Here is a 19,499-nt window from a genome sequence, read left to right on the forward strand (position 1 = left end):
GGCAGCCTCCCCTCCAGATTTTAAAGCTTACAGCAGCTGGTAGGAGCATCAAACTACTAAGTCCCGGCATTCCCTGGGGCTTACAGCATGAAGTAAAAGTAGCCAGAGCCTCAGGAGCCAATTCCTGGAGGGCTTCCTGGGGCATCTTCGAGTCTCTGGTGACATGGCAGACTGCACAGGTCGCTGACATTGAAGCGCATACAGGGAGCCGCTATTTTGAATATAACCTCACGCTGGTTTAAGGCCAACCTGACAATGTCTCCAACTATTGGTGTCAAAGGACTTGGAGACCGAGTGTTGGAGTAGGGGGGCACCAGAGTAAAAGAAATCTTACTTCCATGAGTTTAATTACTCACCAAACTATCAAGATTCATAGAGAAGGGAGGGGGAAGGGTAGGAGTTTAGTTTCCTGTGGCGGAAGTTGGTGCTTAGGCACACTGAGGCAATGGGGACCAGGGTAAAGGAAAGGCGGAGAGCATGGCCGTAGGGGTGCGGGTGGGGAATTACCCGAGGTTTTGCAGTGAGAATAGAAATTATGGCCTCATTAAAGGGGAAACATTGGGGAGGTTTTTGCTCATACTCAGTATGAGCATTTCCCTGACTTGCCTAAGAACTTGGCTGGGGCAGGTCTGGGTCAGCTTTGGGATCTACTGGGGAGAGGAAATTCAGGCAAGGGCAGCAAATACTCTCTCGTGATTATACTCTTCTCGCTAGAGTCTTGTAGGACTTAATCTTAGATTCAAGGCCCTTCAGTCTATATTTACTGCATGCCTGTATGGACCATCGCTCCACGGTATACGTTTCTCTTGGAAGTGAGTTTAGAAACAACTACTTCAATTGTAAACAAAAACAGAAAGCAAAACAAGCGAACAAAACCCCTTCACTCTGTGGAGGATGAAGGAAAATAGGGGGAGAAAACACATTTCTCATGCTACCTGCTATAAATGAAGACCAGTAAGAGATGGCAAAGCCAGGGTTTTCTCAAGACTGAACACCCATCTGCCATACTGATTCTGAGACTATTATTTCACAAAATACTTACTGAGCACCTATAATGCACCGGAGGAAAGCACTGAGGATGAAGTGACTTAGGCAAAGCTCCATCTCGATGGAGCTCACAGTCTGTAGAAGACTCATGAACTATAAAAAGGGCAGGACCACTGCGTTTGGGAGTGGGATGGCCTGGGCCATAGAATGATGCCTGTAAGCACAGCAGCAGGTCTCTGCTGATAAAGGATGTGTCTGGGATCAGCTGCACTTCTGGGCCTCCATTCACACTCTAAGTTTAGATAGAGAAAGGGTACAGCTGAGCTCTGCAATGGATCCAGGATACAGCTGCTAAATCTAACTACAGTTCTTTTGGCATTGCTAACTGGGCTGGATTCTGCCTGTCGGCCAAAGGCTGCCAAATCCTGATTTAAGACATTGCCTTTCCAAAAGAAAAATAGCCATAATGAAAATAGCTTATGTCTTACATAAACTCTTAGCAGTTTAACAAACACATTACCTTTAAATAGGACCCACAGTATTTTGTTACATATGGACTGTCACAATGACTTCAGTTATTTCTTGCTGTGTCTTATCTTGTTTCCGCGAGCTCTAGAATTTTAATAGCACCCATTTGACTCTACCCAATGATAATTTTAAAACTTGCCCCAAAGAAAATTCCTCAACATTTTAATCATTTGACCTTGCCTTTATGATCTTAAGGCACAACTTTCCTGAGCCTTGGTTTCATCAACAACAAAATGGGGACAATAAAATCCTAAACACCAGATAGCAGTCTGGCTCAAATGAGATAGATAGAGGTGAAAACAGGAGCCTATCTGAAAAACCGCCCCTGCTTTGAATCTGAACGAGATGTCTATACAGCTTTGGATCTCGATCCCAAGCTGCTATATATATCCTGGAGGCGTGTGAAGACCAGATGAACCTTCTCTGTGCCTAAGAAACAACATGAAGAGGGTAGGGAGAGGTAAGAGGTAAGAGTGACCCAGCTGTAGCTGTAGGTTACCCGGAGTAGCTTCCTGATTGATATCCAGCACGTACTTGGCTCATCGGGCTAGAACCACTTAGCTCTTACCCTAGTCCATCCTCTCATCATCTCTGTTATTCATTTGGTTAAAAACGTTAACCTTGAGTGATGAAAGGATAGTACTTCAGTGAGGAGGAAACAGGGAGGGCCTTGAAATCATGAGCGCCTTCATTGTAGAAAAGAGTTTTTCAACGTCAAGGACCCCATCTAGTACAGCATACATGAAGTGTGTGGAGCCCAACTCCAGACCAATAACCGTCAGTGGTAATAAACAGTAAGATACTTTCGGGGCACCTGGGTGGCTCAGTCGTTAAGCATCTGCCTTCGGCGCAGGTCATGTTCCCAGAGTCCTGGGATCGAGCCCCACATCGGGCTCTCCCCTCAGCTGGAAGCCCGCTTCTCCCTCTCCCACTCCCCCCTGCTTATGTTCCCTCTCTTGCTATGTCTGTCAAATAAATAAATAAAATCTTAAAAAAAAAAAAAAAGAACAGTAAGATACTTTCTATGTGTTATGACATAGGTATATAAACTGCCCATTTTTACAAATTAAAAAAAAAAATCCAGTCCATATATGTTCGGACAGAAAGACCTGTCTAAAAAACATGGCGGTTAGTTCAACAACTTAAAAATATTGAGTTAGGCAGTGAGCTAAAGGGACTGGCAAAGCCTTCCACTGGATAAAACAAAGTGATAACTCGATTGTGTTGTTCTTAATTCATTTGGTAGTTCAAAATTTAATTATACTGCTTAATACTGTCTGAAATCTCCTATACATGGATAATGCCAGCCAACAGATTTGTAGTTGGACCACTTTCTCCAAATGTGACAAGTCATATATTATTCTTTTCCACCCATTAGTTCTTCTAATTTATTTGGAAGTGATTCAATTGATTAAATATTACATTTTAGGATATGGGTTAGTTTCCCCCCCACATATGCCAGAATGGTGACTAAGGACACAAGTGAACGTTTCTTTCAATATGTACTACAATACAACACAATCATTTTGATAAAAGCAACGGGCGTCAGGAGAAAGATTTACAAGTTAGCAAATCTAGAATTAGTAACATACCAAAAAATTCAAGAAACCAACCTTGGTAATACAGATGTCTATTTTATTAAAAAAGTTACAAACAGGTGGACTGCAGGGTCATCTTACAAAATGACAAGAATGAAATCTATTGGAAAAATTTTACTTTTACAAATCTTTATAGGTCATTGTTCAATGTTTGTACTTGTTGAGATTTTTACCTTTCATTGATAAAGTTACAGTACATTAGATCCATTAACAGGTTACATGATTTTATTTGCAGAGCCCTACTGCAGTGATTTGAACAACTCCTAAACAGATGCCATAGTAAAGACAAGACATATATTGCATTTAATATTAATTTATTATCCTAATAAGCAACTTGACATGCAATCTATTGAGGAGGCTAAAATAACTTTTGGTCCCTTTTCTTAAAATGTGCTGGAGAAACCACCTTTAAATCACTTTCCCCTGATTCCTGTGATCCTAAGTGAATTCAAGTTAAATTTGCTGCTGAGATCAATGCTGGGCGTGGGGGAGGGAGGGCAGGGGACTATCCATAGGAAAGAAACACTGCATATAAAAAAAGTCATCTGCAGAAAAATTTTAAATCATCATGAATTATTTGATTCCTTTAGAATTTCACACAGCTAATAAAGATGAACCATGACCACTTAACCTACTCTGTACTGTTTGGTTTTTAAGTTTGGTATTAAAGTGCAAACTTAAATTAGGTATTCATTTCAAGTGGTTTATAAATAAGGAACAATGTTTCAACTGCCTCCACCCTACAACCTCACCATAAACTCCAAAATCTCAGATCAAGGGTTCACTTTGAGGGAATCTGATCAGGAATCAAATGCAACACGATTTTAAAAAAGGAAATCAAAGTTTAATCAATTTCTACGTAATAATTAATGGTCATGCTGACCAGTAAATCACATGAATGTAGATGTCACTTTATTTGAACATCACACACAATATAAATTTAAAATTGCCACACCCTTCCATAAACCATCACTGCATATATTAGAGCTTTCCTTGACAAAGTTATTGAGCTATTATTATAGATCAAAAGTATAGTTTTGGTTTTTTGTTTTGTTTTATTTAGAAGCATGTTCAAATGACTAAAGCTGGGCTCCTAAAATCGAGAACTTTGGTGCAGTAGGTGAGCTGCAGTTACTAACTTCTGCAAATTAAAAGCACGCAACTAAAACCAAATAAAAACCCAACGAGAAAATACTGTCAAACTTACAAAATTTTTAAGTTGTTGCTAGAAAAAGCGCTTGTTATCAAGATGTTAAAACTGAACCAAAAGATTACTCTATAAGTTTCCTTTCTGTTTCTATACCTGTATTACTGTTAAAATGTTCAAGTATTCAGACAAAATGTGCTGATTAGGTAAACAACATGGAAGGCAATGGCTATCAGAAGCACATTTGGAAAAAAAAAAAAAAAATCCCCAAAACAAACAAACAAAAAAGCCCAGAGACTTGGCGCTCTCCTCTCCTGTTACACAGATTTTTGTCTCTACTACGAACATGCTTCTTGAGAAATAACTAAAAAGCAACTGTGATAGTGCAAGAAAACTTTAACAAATATTGCTTTAAACTATTATCCAGAAAGACAAATATTAAGAACTAGAAAGCGTATATGATTTTATTTGAATTCAATTTTACATGTGCAGAAGTCTACTAGATGTCAATTACAAGCCTGACAGGCAAAGCTGAGCGATCTCTGTTTAGGTATACAATTAATTTACCATGGATACAATATCCCTTTTCAAAGGCATTGCTAAGTAGGTCATAACTAAATTTAGAACTTCACAGAAAGGAAAATGTTACTGCTGCAATTCGATGCTGTAAATGAGATTAACACATGTGAAAACCTAATGGAATCAAACGCTTAACTCTTCAGCTAAATGCTCTACTGTCAATTTCAAATATCAATTGGAACATTCAGAACATGTTAATTACAAAAACACATCACAAACTGTACTTGAAGAAAAGGGATATTCCATCCATCAGGGTAAAAACGTGATCTTTAGTTTCTTTTTACAACACTGCCACACGTAAACAAAGTCTCAAAGTATTAACCAATCATTTAAAGGAGAAAGATTTTACAAATAGAATGAAGCACTGGTGCGAGGTAATATACAGAAGTAACCATTTGTTTAAGGCTCAATTTTTTTCTCCATTATAACTTTCTTTTAAAAGGCATTGAGTAGGTAATACTGAGTTTGAGTATTTAATAAATACAAGTTGAGAAACTGATTAAAGAAATCAATTAAAATATTAAAAATTAATTCTTGCATATTAGCCATCGATAAGAACTTAGAAAGCTACAAAAGGACTGATTGATAAAGAACAGATTTTAAACATATGGTAAACGTGCTAAGCATTCCTGTTTAAGGCCGATGGATCTTGAAGACCAAGGACCTTATGCACTGAATTAGATGTATGGCAACATGCTGTAATAGAGACAGGTTTACCAAGGCTCAGTTCTGCAACCCAGGTTGTAAAGTTCTCCAAAGCAGCATCTGTGCAAATTTCCTCTGAGTTTTATCTGCAATTAAGATGAAAATGTCATAAAAAGATAGGAATATAGATTACAGTTTCAAATGAGAACACTGACAACAGATCTATGTGCTCATGGAACTGGCACCAGAAGAACTATCTTAAGGTGGAATTTCACTGTGTCCCCCATCAGTTTAAATTAAAAAATAATTTTACGCGATCAAAGAGAGTCCATGAAAATTAGAAACACTAATGATGCACAGATTATAATATACTGTGTATATGATGAACTCCTCTGGTTTATTTTTAACTACATTATTATACTTCCTACTTGTTTTATACTTTATACCATATTAACCATGTTCTTCCCGGTTTACAAGATTTTGCAGTACAAAAGTAGCAGACAGTACTTCTATTTTGAATCTGATTTCTTCATACATTTAGTGGGAAGTGGCATTCGAATCAAATGCATCTTCATTATGAGCAAACTGGACAGCATGCGAAACTCTTTCAAAAGGTAGAGTTTGGGGATAATTTGAAGTAAGAAAATGTAATGCAATCAGGGTCTAGCTATTGAGCACCTACTAAGTACCCTGACTTGGGTTGGATGCTAGGTGACAGCGGTAGTTTCCGGTCCCCATTGTGGTCTGCCTGGTTTTGGACACCCTCCCAACCACAGGGACCTCTCCTCTGATCGAGGTTTCTCAGACTCCACTCTCACAATTGACGGACTTCTGCCCTTCTAATTAATACCAAGGGGAAAAAAAAATCTATCATTCAGACACAAAGTCCTTTAACTGTGCTGGATCACTACTACATTTGTTTTTTAATGTAAAAGATAAAAGTTGTTAAATGAAGCCAAAAACAAAGAGTACAAAGAGTACTTGAAACTTGTACACTTGCTATATCATAAAAATGATTACTTTTAAAGAGTATCTTTCTGCTCATTATTGAAATTCCGCCACCTAAACACATTAGGAAAAATAGGAGAAGAATTTGCCTCCTTAGAAATTATAAAATGTTTTTTTCCAATTAAAATTAAACCTTTTTTGCATCAAATTTTTAACTAGGATGCTGGTTATTTAAGTGTGAGCAAGTCCAGTTTCCTCATCATTAAAATAAAGATAAAAATTCTTTCCTCAAGGGTTGTGGTAAATATCACATAATGCGTGAAAGTACCTTAAAAACTATGCAAATGTCAGGTATTTTTTTTTTTCATTTCTCAACCGTGTTATAAATTCTAAAAGACCAGAATTATGTCTCTGATATCCAGACTGAGGGCCTTTATGTTTTTTAGCCTCATTTGATTTTTTTATACCTATTTGAAGACAACAGTATTTCAATATATGCAATTCAATGTGAAGACTTTTCAGTAATTCAGACTGGACTTTCCTCAATTGATTTAAATTAATTAGTTTGCTGTAAATTTTAATCCACATTTAAAAAAATAAATCATAAAGGGTTTGGGATTTTCAAATATGCTTCTGTCTCTTCAATAGTGAAGACCTGTAACATACGATGTTTTAGTAGTTCGGGCATTCTTTGAAATCAAATTGAGGAAGTAGTAATCATTTGTTTCTAGCCAAAATAAACACTAAGAATACAAGCCAGTTTATCAACCATAATCTACATTAAATAAAAGGTGATAGATGCATTATTTCTCACCCTCTAAAAATCTGCTTAACATTTGGTCCGTCCACATTCCACAGGATGACAATACTCCAGTGAAATCAAGAGACATAGATAAATCCTGGGTCAGACTCAACAATATTAAGAGGAGGCATACCATTAAACAAAGTATTAATACCAGCTCTTTTTCAGAAGAGTAATAAATTGTGATTCTCTGCAGTAACAAATCCTGAAGCAAAAGCTTGCATTAGGCAAAAAGGACAGTCTCTCTCAAGATGAGAATTTCACAGAATGCAAAATATAAATGTTATTGCTCCACACTCTGACAGCAACATTTTCAGTGTACTAACAACTCTCGTTCATTTAAAAAACATTCCAGAAGCTTTAAAGGCAGCTGGTCAAACTCATACTTTTTAACTCCCAGGACAGCACATCCAGACAGATTGCAAAAGTATAACTTGCTGCTTGTAAGACAGAACACAAGTGACCCTTGTCCTCAACAATCAAGTTTCCAGTAAAACACCCAACAAATCTCAACTCTGGAAGCTTCTGCTCCAAATCTTGCTTAACTGGTTTCACTTTTTCACTTTTTTTCTCATTAGATTTTGTCAAGGAAGAGTACACACACACACACACACACACAGAGTCCAAACCTTCTGCTCAGGAAATGATGAAATAGGGTCTCCCAAGCGGGGTAAGTTGGTACCCGAGAGTACCAAACACAGAACTAAAAGAAGATCATTATTTCTGTCAGCATGAAGAAAAGGGAGATTCTTGATTCCAGACTAGCACATCATTTCACGTGGCAGAATGCCTGGGATATTAACAAAGGCTCCTGAAACACTTAGCAGTTTATGAATGTCTTTTTAGCTTAGCTGGATTCGCCATTTCTATATACAATGTATTTATTAGCATTCTTTTTAGCAAATATAAATGTGCAAACATAATCAATTTTAATTTTTTCCAGTTGTAGACATGGGATATTCTGGAGATTTAACCAAAGGAATTTTTTTAAAAAAGGAATTTCCCTTTACATTTTTTACTTGGCATTTTCATATCCAAGTTAAATACTCAAACTACAGCATTGAATCTTGGAATGAAAGTGGGACTGTGCTGTAAGGAGAATGTGCACCCTAGAAGTTTATGGTAAACCTGGGGTAGAAAGGAAGGGATAAGCGAAATAAGCCAATCAGAGAAAGACATGTATCATATGACCTCACTGATATGAGGAATTCTTAATCTCAGGAAACAAACTGAGGGTTGCTGGAGTGGGGAGGGGGGAGGGATGGGGTGGCTGGGTGATAGACATTGGGAAGGATATGTGCTATGGGGAGCACTGTGAATTGTGCAAGACTGTTGAATCTCAGATCTGTACCTCTGAAACAAATAATGCAATATATGTTAAGAAAAAAAAAAGAAGAAGAAGATAGCAGGAGGGGAAGAATGAAGGGGGGGAAATCGGAGGGGGAGACAAACCATGAGAGAGGATGGACTCTGAGAAACAAACTGAGGGTTCTAGAGGGGAGGGGGGTGAGAGGATGGGTTAGCCTGGTGATGGGTATTAAAGAGAGCACGTTCTGCATGGAGCACTGGGTGTTATACACAAACAATGAATCATGGAACACTACATCAAAAACTAATGATGTAATGTATGGTGATGAACAATACAATTTTTAAAAAATTCCATCTATTAAATAGTTACATTTTTACTTTACCAGGTAAATATATATAGTGAAGATATTATTCCTATTTTATTAAAGAGAAAAAGTCCAAAAAAAGGAAAAAAGAACAGAGATAAACTATTTTTCTTCTGTCCTATACCTAAAATCTCCATAAATTTAAATTAATGAATTCAGTTCTGAGATCTCAGGTGTGTATGACCATGTCCACTGAGAAGCAGAGTATGAACCCAATGATCGGATTCCAGCTGCTAGCCTCGAATCAGACCAGGTAGGGTACTGCTCCCCTCAACTCTAAATCGCTTTTTCTGAATCCCATGTTCCTAAAGCTGTGGCTAATCAAAAGAATTTGGGAGTATGGTTTTTGGTAGGGTAAGTTTTTCCAACAGCTGACAGGACTTAAGTTTTTCTTAGTGATATTATCTTCTGGATTTTCGAATTCCACTGAGAAGTAATCCCACGAGAATCTTTCCTGTAGTATGGCTAGAATACTTCCTCGGTGGCAACTCTCCAACTCTATGATGCAATTTTTGTTAATTCTACTGATGGTTCATTCTAAGCCAGAGAGGTAATGGAGTAAAACTGAATGGCTCATATGCATTTCATTCTGCAATAAAAGCCTAATCTTGAGGTTAAAAGGAAGCAATTAAAGAGGGAACAGATATACAAAGAGTGATTCTAATCACAGACACCTCCCACCCAGAGCAGGTCTAACTAGGCACCTATTCACTCTGAACAGTCCCAGACCATGAATCTTTTGGCAAGGAAGGCGGGGGGTGGGGGGGGGGTGGTCAGTGAAGGTCTGGGAAAATTAGGCGGGTGCAGAAAGGACCCTTTTATACCCCAGGTATTGCAGATCTTTACGGTACATACTACCCCTAAAACATACCCCTGTTCCATCCAGGGCCGCCATGCCACAGGCTCTATTTTGGCTCACCATGTGAACTGGATGACAAATGAGCATTTAAAATAAGCTATTTTCCCTACTCAAGGTGATATGCAAAACAGGGCAAGGGAAAAAAAAAAGAAGTATCTAAACTGTAACTTCTGCAACAGAATTCCACCCCAGTGTTTCACTGATAGGATTAATATTTAACTTGGATATGAAAATGCCAGCATTTTAAAGTACACGATGTGATTTAATTTTCATGATTTTCCCTTTTCCGTTAGCTAAATCCTCGGCACATCATATCTAATTAAAAGCCGGAGGACAAAAGATTAGAAACAATTCTGATTCCACGTATTTAAAAAAAAAAAAAAAAACCCTGAAAATGCTAATCAATTCCACTGTGTTTAGAAATGGTAAGGCCAGCTAGACTAAAATGACATTCATAGATGGTTCAGCCTTTCAGGAGCCTTTGTTAACATCCCGGGCATTCTGCTGCCACGTGAAATGATGTGCTGGTCTTGAATCAAGAATCTCGCTTTTTCTTCAGGCTGACATATATAATGAACTGAGGCTGACATAAATAATGATCTTTGTTCTTTCAGTTTGATTGCTGGTGTTTGGTACTCTTATGCACCATTTACTCTCGTTGGGAGAACCCGTTCCATAATACACGGAGAAAAATAGGATAAAATCTTGCAGGAGCCCTTCAAACTGTAGTGAAGAACACCTTTTTTATTCTAGGTTTGTTGTTTTTTTTTTTATAACTTTCATCAATACTGGACTGAGATACAGAAATCCTTCAGAAATAACCTTTTAAATAATTCTATTTGTCAAAAGGGTATTTACCAGTCACATCTGAAGGATAACTACTGCACTTCCCACCTGCCTTTCAGGGAACCAAGAGACTACTAATTTAGGGATATTATTTTGCTCCTTTTTGGCATTCCCTCTGTTTGGAAATCAACTCTACCCCTCCCCCACCCCTTCACATCCTACCCATTCTTCAAGACCAGACTCAAATGTTACTATTCCCCAATTCCTCGAAGTCAGTGGTTCTTAGCCAGGGGTGGTTTTGCCTCCTAGGAGCCATTAGGCAATGTCTGGAGATACCCTTGTTTGTGAGAAGTAGGGGGCGGGAGACTGCTGCTGACGTCTATCTAGGAAGTAGGGGCCAGGGACGCTGCTCAACCCCCATAACCAAGAGCCCAGAGTATTGAGAAGTCGGCTCTAACTGGACGTGGTCTCTCCTTTCCCTGATTGCCCACAGCACTGTGATTTACTTGTTTTATAGTATTATGAGATGGTTAACAAAACACCCCTCAGTCTCCACAACAGTATACCAAAAGAGCCAATTGTCAATTATTTCCACCAATATACAGAGGAGCTATGATATAGCTGGTAAAAGCAAACCAGGCCTGCAGCACTGGCCTGGGTTTCTATTATCCTGCTGCTGTGCAGGAAAGCAATCTGCCAAGGCCCTCGATGGCAGGCTCCTCGGGTCAGTGAGGAAAGCTGCCGTGAAAACAGCGCGTAAAGAATCTGGGCTTCAAAACTCACACTAAGACTACGGCCAGTGGGAGGGTGAGAGGTGAAGCAACGATCCTGGGAAGCCATGCAGATTAACAGGTGTTGGGCAAGAGATCGGCGACCCACATTGAAGGGTGCTAAGAAATAAATGTGAGCAATTATCAGAAGCGATTCTTAGAGCATTAAAATGTCCCCTTTCGATAAAGGGCAACCAACTTACTACAATCCCAACAGTTTTCTGACTTATCTGAAGCTTATCATTTCTCACTTGGACAAAGGTACTCTTCTAAGTATTAAGGACCAGCATTTCTCAAATCACCTTTACTTGTCAGAGTTTGATGTTCTGTCTAGATCTGGGACTGACAGACTTCAAAGCTCCGTGGCTCAAGCTACGGGATTCAGAATCCATCACCTGTTTTTGTAGATAAATAGTAAGTAAGCAAGCACAACCACGAGCTTTTACAGGCCTCAGGTTATAGATTCCCATACACATCAATTCCATCTTATGTGATGTCAGAAAAGTGTAGTGTGCTTTGTTCTAAAAGATCTCGGTCAGGAAATTTCCTTTAATATTTGCAGACATTCAGCTGCTTATTTTATTTCAATGCTCACACCTCCAATGCGTATTCTGCTTGCAACAATGAAAACCAAACAAAAAACTACACAGGCAGCTTGACCTATTATTATTATTATAAAGAAATGAGCAATTATTGGTATTAATATTTTCTGATTTTTAGTACATTAGCAAAAAAACATAAACATAGTTGGCTTGAGATATAAAGCAATTCTATTTAATCAATCCCACAGGTAACCAAATGGATTAAAAGTAATTTAGATCACACAAACTGCAACATGAAATAAATGCAGAGAGAACTCAGAGATTTAAAAATCGCTTTGGAAGCTGTCCATCTGCCAATCTGAATTTTATTCAGTTTACTTCCTGTAGCTGTCTACATTAATGATGGAAAGAAAACTGGGAACATTTTGTGGGAGCTGGTTAATTTTTTATAAAGATGACAACACTAAAACATGTACATTTATGTCACTTCCCCAGTTAAAAGTGTCAGAGAGAGAAAGAGAGCGTAATGGTAAAGATGCAATCACCACCCAGAACTTGTTCAAACCTGAAGCTGGCTTACAAGTGAAGAGATTAGGGAAACATGAACACGGCACTGGATCATCTACATCACACCTGTTCCTGCTTCAAAAAACTATACTGCAAGGGTGACGCTATCAACCAAACGCAGGCTGGAGTGTGGTCTCAACAGTGATGCCGTAACAGATGTAGTAGCCAGGGATTAGAAAATAAGTGTGTTCTCATCATATTCTGGCGTGCTAAAAAAAAGCTGACGCGTGAAAGCATTTTGAATAAAGCACTGTTGTCATCCTTCATTTTCAAAAGGGACAGACACTCCCTGACAGAAGATCTTGTCCGAAAAGATAAATCAGGGACTGTTAGTCTTTACTCCAGGGAGCACATATAGAGCCAGACCCTTGATTAGGAATCATCACTGCAATCTGAAATGCCTGTTGCCATTTGCAACACTGCCTCCTAGACTTGAGGTCAGTCTTGGCTCAAAACAATCAATTCCATTCCTGAGATTGTCAGGCTAGTCTGCCATTTGCTGTGGTTTCTCAGTCATCCAGGATATTGGTTGTTTTATCTTGTTATGTAAGGGTTACTGTCTAAGTGAGACCATCTGCCCAATTATAATCTAGATTAAAAGATCATGATATGAAAAAAGAATCCCACTTAAAATGCTCAATAAGTCTTATATAACCTTGCTTTTTAAAAAACTCATTCATTTGAGGGGTGCCTGGGTGGCTCAGTTGTTAAGCGTCTGCCTTCGGCTCAGGTCATGATCCCAGGGTCCTGGGATCGAGTCCCGCGTCGGGCTCCCTGCTCAGTGGGAAGCCTGCTTCTCCCTCTCCCACTCCCCCTGCTTGTGTTCCTGCTCTCGCTATCTCTCTCTCTGTCAAATAAATAAATAAAAATCTTTAAAAAAAAAAAAAGATTAAAAAAAACTCATTCATTTGAAAAAACTTTTATGAAGTTATCATTCAACTCAATGGAAGGTGTGAAGGTTTTGTTATTGTTCTTATTAACTCCATTAATTTACTAAACCGAATAAAACTGTTGCCTGGGCTTGGGTGTGTCTCCTCTAACACATCACAGATGATTTTCTCCGATTCTCATTTGGACCATATATTCATAATGAAGTCAAGGTACGCTGTGGCACTACAATTTGTTATTATCAGAGGTCACTTAAGTCCCTCAAGTGCAAGGTACAGACGAACTTGATTAAATAATCATCCTGTTAAATCAAGCACTTGGGTGATTAGTAAATTGATGATTTCAATTACAGCAGCTCTCTAGCCCGGGACAGAAAAGTGTAGAAAACATAAAACCATTCATCTTCTGAAATTTTTATTGGATGCGAAATCACCAGAACAGGGGAGAGGTGTATTATCCTTTAACTCACTCCACCCCAAAGTAATGTTATCGATGAAGCAGAGAGAACAATAATTCACTTTTAAAAATAAATCTTAGTGACAGGAATACAGGCAATTTCTTACCTTCCTTTTGCTTATCTGTCTTTTTTTTTCTTCATTGAATGTTGACTATTTTGTGCTAAGGGAAATATTACTTTAAGAACAAACAAGGAAACTGAAGGTAGCACAACGTGTATTAATATTAACCAGCTTTTTGTTATACTCGATCAAAACCAAAACACTCTCAGGATTCATGAGGTTCCATCAACAACTAACCTGCTCGGTATGGCCATGATTGAGGTTCTTTTTTTTTTACTGGACAACGCAAGTTGTACAACACTGATCTTGCTTCTCGGGCAGGGACGAATAGTTCATTTGCCTGACGATCTCAGCAAAAAGTTCATCCACCATTGATTTACTTTTTGCCGATGTTTCCATGAAAGGGCAGCCCCATTCCTGAGCCAGGGCTCTGCCTTCTGAAGACATAACCTCTCTTTCTGGTTCCAGATCCACTTTATTTCCTACTAGGATTAGTGGGACTTTTTCGTATCTCTTCACTCTGACAATCTGATCTCTCATGGGCTTGATATCCTATTCAAACAATCACAAAGAGAAAAAAAAATATGCTGTTTGCATGACCATAACAGGAGTATTACAATATCACAAGAAGTCATCCCTCGGGGAGTACAGAAAGCTGAATCCAAAAGAAAACCATACACCCAAATGGAGAAAATAAACATTTTCTCCACCCAAGTAGGAACTCGATCATTTCCACAGATCCCACCTGCTGGGTTTCTGTCAAGAATATAAAATGTAGGCTGCACATGAACCTTAGGACTCATACTTCTTTCCCCTGGTCTGTACCGATTTAAAAAGTAAGTTCCCAATTCTGGTGAATCCATTTGTGTATGAGGATGTTCGGCTATCTCCTTAAACCTGCCAGCTTGTCAGCACTCCTGCAAACACCTGTTATCCCAGCAAGGCTTGCGGCATCCATGCATTCCTAGCCATTTAGCAAGAGTGCCTGAGAGAAAGTGTTTCAGGTGGGAACAAAAACACCGTGTCATGTCTCAAAGACCAGTTCAAAACAGATTTATACACTTAAATGTTTAATTTTAAATTTAATAGTAGGCCTTCATCCCAGTAAAATCAGACACCTTAAAATACACTAGAAACTAATCTAACAGTGAGCACCTCCTGGGAGGGACAAATGCACCGAGGAGCAGTCTGGGCGGGAAGACAGTCACACTTCCCTTTGCCTAGTTATGTTTTACAGCGTCAATTTTCTCCCAACTGTATTATTTTTTCTAATTACAATTCATGATATAAGATAAGAGCCCTGGCGATTCTCAGGTGGCATCAACTTTGGGGGAGGGGAGGAAGGGTCGCTTTAAGGCAATTTTATAGATTTAATACTAAGTTTCCATTCTTTAAATGTTTCGTAACTTAAAAGGTTTGACTTAAATATCAAACGTGTTTAATTTGAATAGTTAACAGTGAATGGAACATTTGCTTGCGGGATGAAGGAAAAACAGAGGACTGTGAAAATTTATGAACCCATCATTATTTGATGTTTGCAACGATTTTGTTTGATCGTGTATCAGTTTGGTCTTCTAGGTTAAGCTCTTTTTCCCTGTGTCCTTATGGAAACACAAGTTCAAATGAGAAACCAAATTTATGACAGTTGGGCTTGAAAGAGTTTAAGTCTCCGTTGAAATAATGGCAGTTTTTCACTCCCTATTTATGCCTGTAACAGAAGCAGATATAATGGAAATCATATGAAAAACCCTTCAAAGGACTTCCAGCCTCAAGAGAGTCAGCTAATAGAATAACAAATCTCTCGAGGATCCTTTAGAAAGAAAATGCCTGTCAAATAGCACCTTTGGTACTTTCTGGGGGAAAATGCTTTTATGATACTATCATTGCTTTGCAATTCAAGCCCACATAAAATGTACTTTAGTTTGGTCACTATACTTATTATATCTTAAAGAGAAAAAAAAAATCCTGAAGTTGCTCTATGTGGTTACTGGAAAACTTCACTAGAGCACTGTAATTTAAATACTAAGAAAAGTGGAATTAGCACATTGTATTCGCTGAAGCACTTAATGTCTCTTAAGCAAGCAACATTAAGCACATACCTTTAAATGCAGAAAAACTATCCATTTCCTAAATCAATGGAGGTCAATACAATGGGTCAATATGAGGTTATTTATTTTCAAGGAATAAATAGCAACATTTACTGCATCTCTTAAAATAATGTTAAGCCTTCAGTCGGTCTCCCAGTGAAGGACAGGACAGATTTTCGGAAGAAACTGGACCACCTCCAGCTTGGCCACCCAGCCAGGGTTAGAAATTTGCACTTGCCCGGTGTTCCCTGATCCACATATTTTGTATAAATATAGTCGGTGTTATCAGAAACAACTTGGATCAGCTGCAGAAGAGGAGAGTCGCTGTAGCTTTTTGTCGGTTATTAATTCTAGGTACTAGTCTTTTCAATTAGTAACTTTCCTTCACCCGCCCCGAAGTAAGTAAAATGCCTAGAAGGCAGGTCTTGAGTTCTTCATCTTGTAACACTAAGATTTATGAATCTGGTTGAGGAACTTGGGTGAGAGAACACAGAGGAAGAGGTGGGGGAAAGCAGACACAGAGGAGTTACAGATACCGGCTCCAAATAACTTTCTCTGCAAAGTGCTCTATTTACCTGAGATTCTCTGTTAAATGTTGTTCTGGTAAGTACATTAATCAATACTTGTTGAACCGAACAAGCAACTTCAGAAGGTTCCATTCCAAGCTAAATATACACAGACTGCCCCATTTCGTTCTCACTTTTCTTTGACTCAAAAATAACTTTAAAATATTTGTTGACGGTTGTTACTGTAGACTCTATAGAAACAACCCGGTACTTTTCCGTGCCAGAAGTAACCTCAAAAATGCGCCATGTCTAACTTTCAGAAGCAAAACATAGTCATTAAGGCACGGTTCAAGCACACCAGAAGTAAATGTGGGATTACCACACCCCCTTCTAACAAATTACAAGACTCGGTATGGTTACCTGGAAAGACTGTTGATTAACCAGGCTATAAACCAGGATGAAACCTTGGCCGTTTTTGATGTAGAGATCTCTCATGGAGGCAAACTGCTCAGTTCCTGCGGTGTCCAGAATTTCCAGCACGGAGGGGGAAGAGTCCACTTCGATCTCTTTGCGGTAGAAATCTTCAATGGTGGGGTCATATTTCTCAATGAAAGTCCCAGTGACAAACTGCACCGTAAGGGCAGATTTGCCAACCCCTCCGCTCCCTAACACCACTACCTTGTATTCCCTCATGAGTCTCACCTTCAGCAACTCCTACCAGAGGGAGGGAAAAAGAACACCCCGCTAGCCGCGGCGGCTCGGGGAGGCGGAAGGTGGGCGGAAATCTGCGAACTGGGGAGGAGAGTGCGAGAGGCAGAGGGCCCAACGGGGGAAGAAGAGGAAGTTAAGGGAGGGGGAGGGGAAAGAGCCAAGTGTCGGGTGGGTGGGGATGAGATGGTGATGCCCTTCCTATAGGAACCGAAGCCCAGGCAGGGGGCGTGGGGAGGAGGGCAAGCCCGGAGAGGCGGGGTGGGGAGACGCGCCGCGCCCCCGAGAGAAGCGGTGGGGGCCGCAGAACTGGGGGCCCCCGCGGCCAGGGGCGGCCCGGCACCCCTCCCCCGCCCTTCACACAAAGGGGCCCAGGGACCCCGCTTCCTGCTCGCGCCGCCGAGCCGGCCCAGGCCTGTGGGCTCGGCTCCAGTCACTGCCGCCCGGGCGGGTCTCTGGGCCGCGGCTCCCGCGGGCGTCGTCCGGCCTGTGGGGGGGGAGAGGGGGGCGCGTTACCCGCCGCCCCCCCCCCCGGCCGCCGCCCGCTCCCGCTCCCTCCCCCTCTCCGCCAGCTCCCGCCCGGACCCGGCTGCCTCCGCCGCCGCTTACCCCGCCGTCCGCACCCGCCCGGCCGCCCGGGAGGCTCCGTCACGCCAAGGCCATGGCCAGCGGCCCGCTCCTCCGTCTCACCGCCGCCCCAGCGCCGCTGCTCGCGGAGGGGAAAGGGGCGGGGGCCGTCCGGCGGCGGCGGCGGCGGCGGCCACTCCGGGCGAAGCCACCTCTTTTTTTTTCTCCCCCCTCCCCCCCAGCACGCACCCGGAAGGGTTTCCCTGACACACTGGCTGAGGTGCCCCAGTTCCCCGGGACTGGCCGGGATCACTTCCGGTGGGGAAAGTCCCACCTCTCCGGGGCGAGCCGGGTGGCGCTGGGGCCGCGCCCTGCCGGGCGAGACGGCAGGGGACGGTCTCGGGTCGGGGCCGCGGCCTTGGCAAAGGGCCTCTCGGAGAAGCTCCGACGGCCTTCCCTTCCCCGCCCGCAGCCGCTGCTGCTGACAGTCCCACGCCAAACCCGCCGAGGCCCCGCGGCCCGGAGACTCGCGCCGCTGGTCGGCGGGTGCGGGACGGCCGGCAATCATCTGGCCTCCGGGAGAGCGCCCGACATCCCTGGGCCAGAAGGGACCAGGAAAGTAACGCAGCCAAGAAACTTTATTCTCCTCGCTGGTGTTTCTAACACTTGATGTTTCTCTACGAAACGCGTGCGAACTACCCTCAGACTTCACTGTTGCTCTGATTTCGTTTGTGATGTGTCTTACATCGCCGTGCCTGACAAATAATTAAACACACAGTTCTTTTATCATCTGGCAAATCTGCTTGACTCCACCAGCAAATGCCAAAGTCACTCCTTCCTTTCTTATCACAAGGCTCCAAAACAACAGGAGTAGCAACAGACTTTCTTACAGTAACTCAGCTTTGCCCCTATTTGATTCTAACCACTACACAGCAGGAAAGGTAAGCAGTACTCAGGGAAGAGTCGATTGGAAACTGTTTAGGCCTGCGAGACTAACTGCTTGTAATCTTTCATTAGCTGCACGCGCAGCAGTTTGCATGGCTGGCTCTTCCACGATAAAGTTTGTTTTAACGGTCATCCTTCATAGTCCTTGAAATGCAAAAGGAAAAGACTGGTGTTAAACACTAAGTTTCTATTTTTAGATAAAATTGTTACTTCTTCCATATCTTTCCCTCCGCTAACTTTCTATTTGTATACTTTGTGTCAGATCCACAGAGCCCCAGGGCCAGAAGGCCAGGTTGTATTTTAGGCATGTCACTCCTTTTTGATTCAAGCATGCACCCAGAAACCTGAGGAACTCGGTGGCCAGTCGAGTTAAATTGATTCCAAATTCCCTTAGCTGCAAGCCCTCACAGCCAGGCTGTATAAAAAGAGATTTATTACCAAACCCAAACTGGTAGACATTACAAAACAGGCAAATCACGGTCGTGTGAAGTCCCACCGTGTCTTTCGACGAGCATTCCCCAATGTCACTTACAGTATCCAAAGGACAGTTTAGTTCAACTTCTCCTCGGCTCAGGGCTGCTGCAATCTGTCCAGCGAAGTCCCCAGCTCTGGCTCCAGCTGGCCTGAGTCCCGCCTGATATCTGAGGCACTGCCCTCTGCTGGAAGAGGTTGGTCTATGAGTTAGGAGGCTCCCCCCATAGGTCACTGCTCCTTCCACACTTGCTGTTGCCTGATTTGGAGCTCTGCTGCCCATCTCCCTGTCTAGCTGTCTCCAGACTGTCTGGTGGGATCCACAGCCCTGCACCAGCCCTGCTTGAAACGGAGTCTGGAAATTCCTCTTCTGATCCA

The 19,499-nt window shown here is 41.4% G+C and overlaps 1 protein-coding gene across 2 annotated transcripts; it reads right to left on the minus strand.

The window, feature by feature from the left end:
- Positions 1-3,133: 3,133 nt before the first annotated feature.
- On the minus strand, positions 3,134-19,239 carry RAP2C (RAP2C, member of RAS oncogene family). Of its 2 annotated transcripts, none has more exons than XM_035008753.1 (4): positions 19,183-19,239; positions 16,851-17,625; positions 14,075-14,389; positions 3,134-5,630 (listed from the first exon to the last, which is right to left on the minus strand). In XM_035008753.1, the coding sequence occupies exons 2-3, from the start codon at positions 17,121-17,123 to the stop codon at positions 14,111-14,113; spliced, it is 552 nt and encodes a 183-aa protein (XP_034864644.1). In that variant the 5' UTR covers positions 17,124-17,625; positions 19,183-19,239; the 3' UTR covers positions 3,134-5,630; positions 14,075-14,110. The 2 variants fall into 2 exon arrangements, with proteins under 2 accessions (XP_034864644.1, XP_034864638.1); XM_035008747.1 differs by lacking the exon at positions 19,183-19,239 and adding an exon at positions 17,748-17,924.
- Positions 19,240-19,499: the final 260 nt, after the last annotated feature.

The sequence above is a fragment of the Mirounga leonina genome, unplaced genomic scaffold, assembly GCF_011800145.1.
Source record: "Mirounga leonina isolate KUSES-001 unplaced genomic scaffold, KU_Mleo_1.0 Mir_101664, whole genome shotgun sequence".
In the NCBI taxonomy this organism is placed as follows: Eukaryota; Metazoa; Chordata; class Mammalia; order Carnivora; family Phocidae; genus Mirounga; species Mirounga leonina.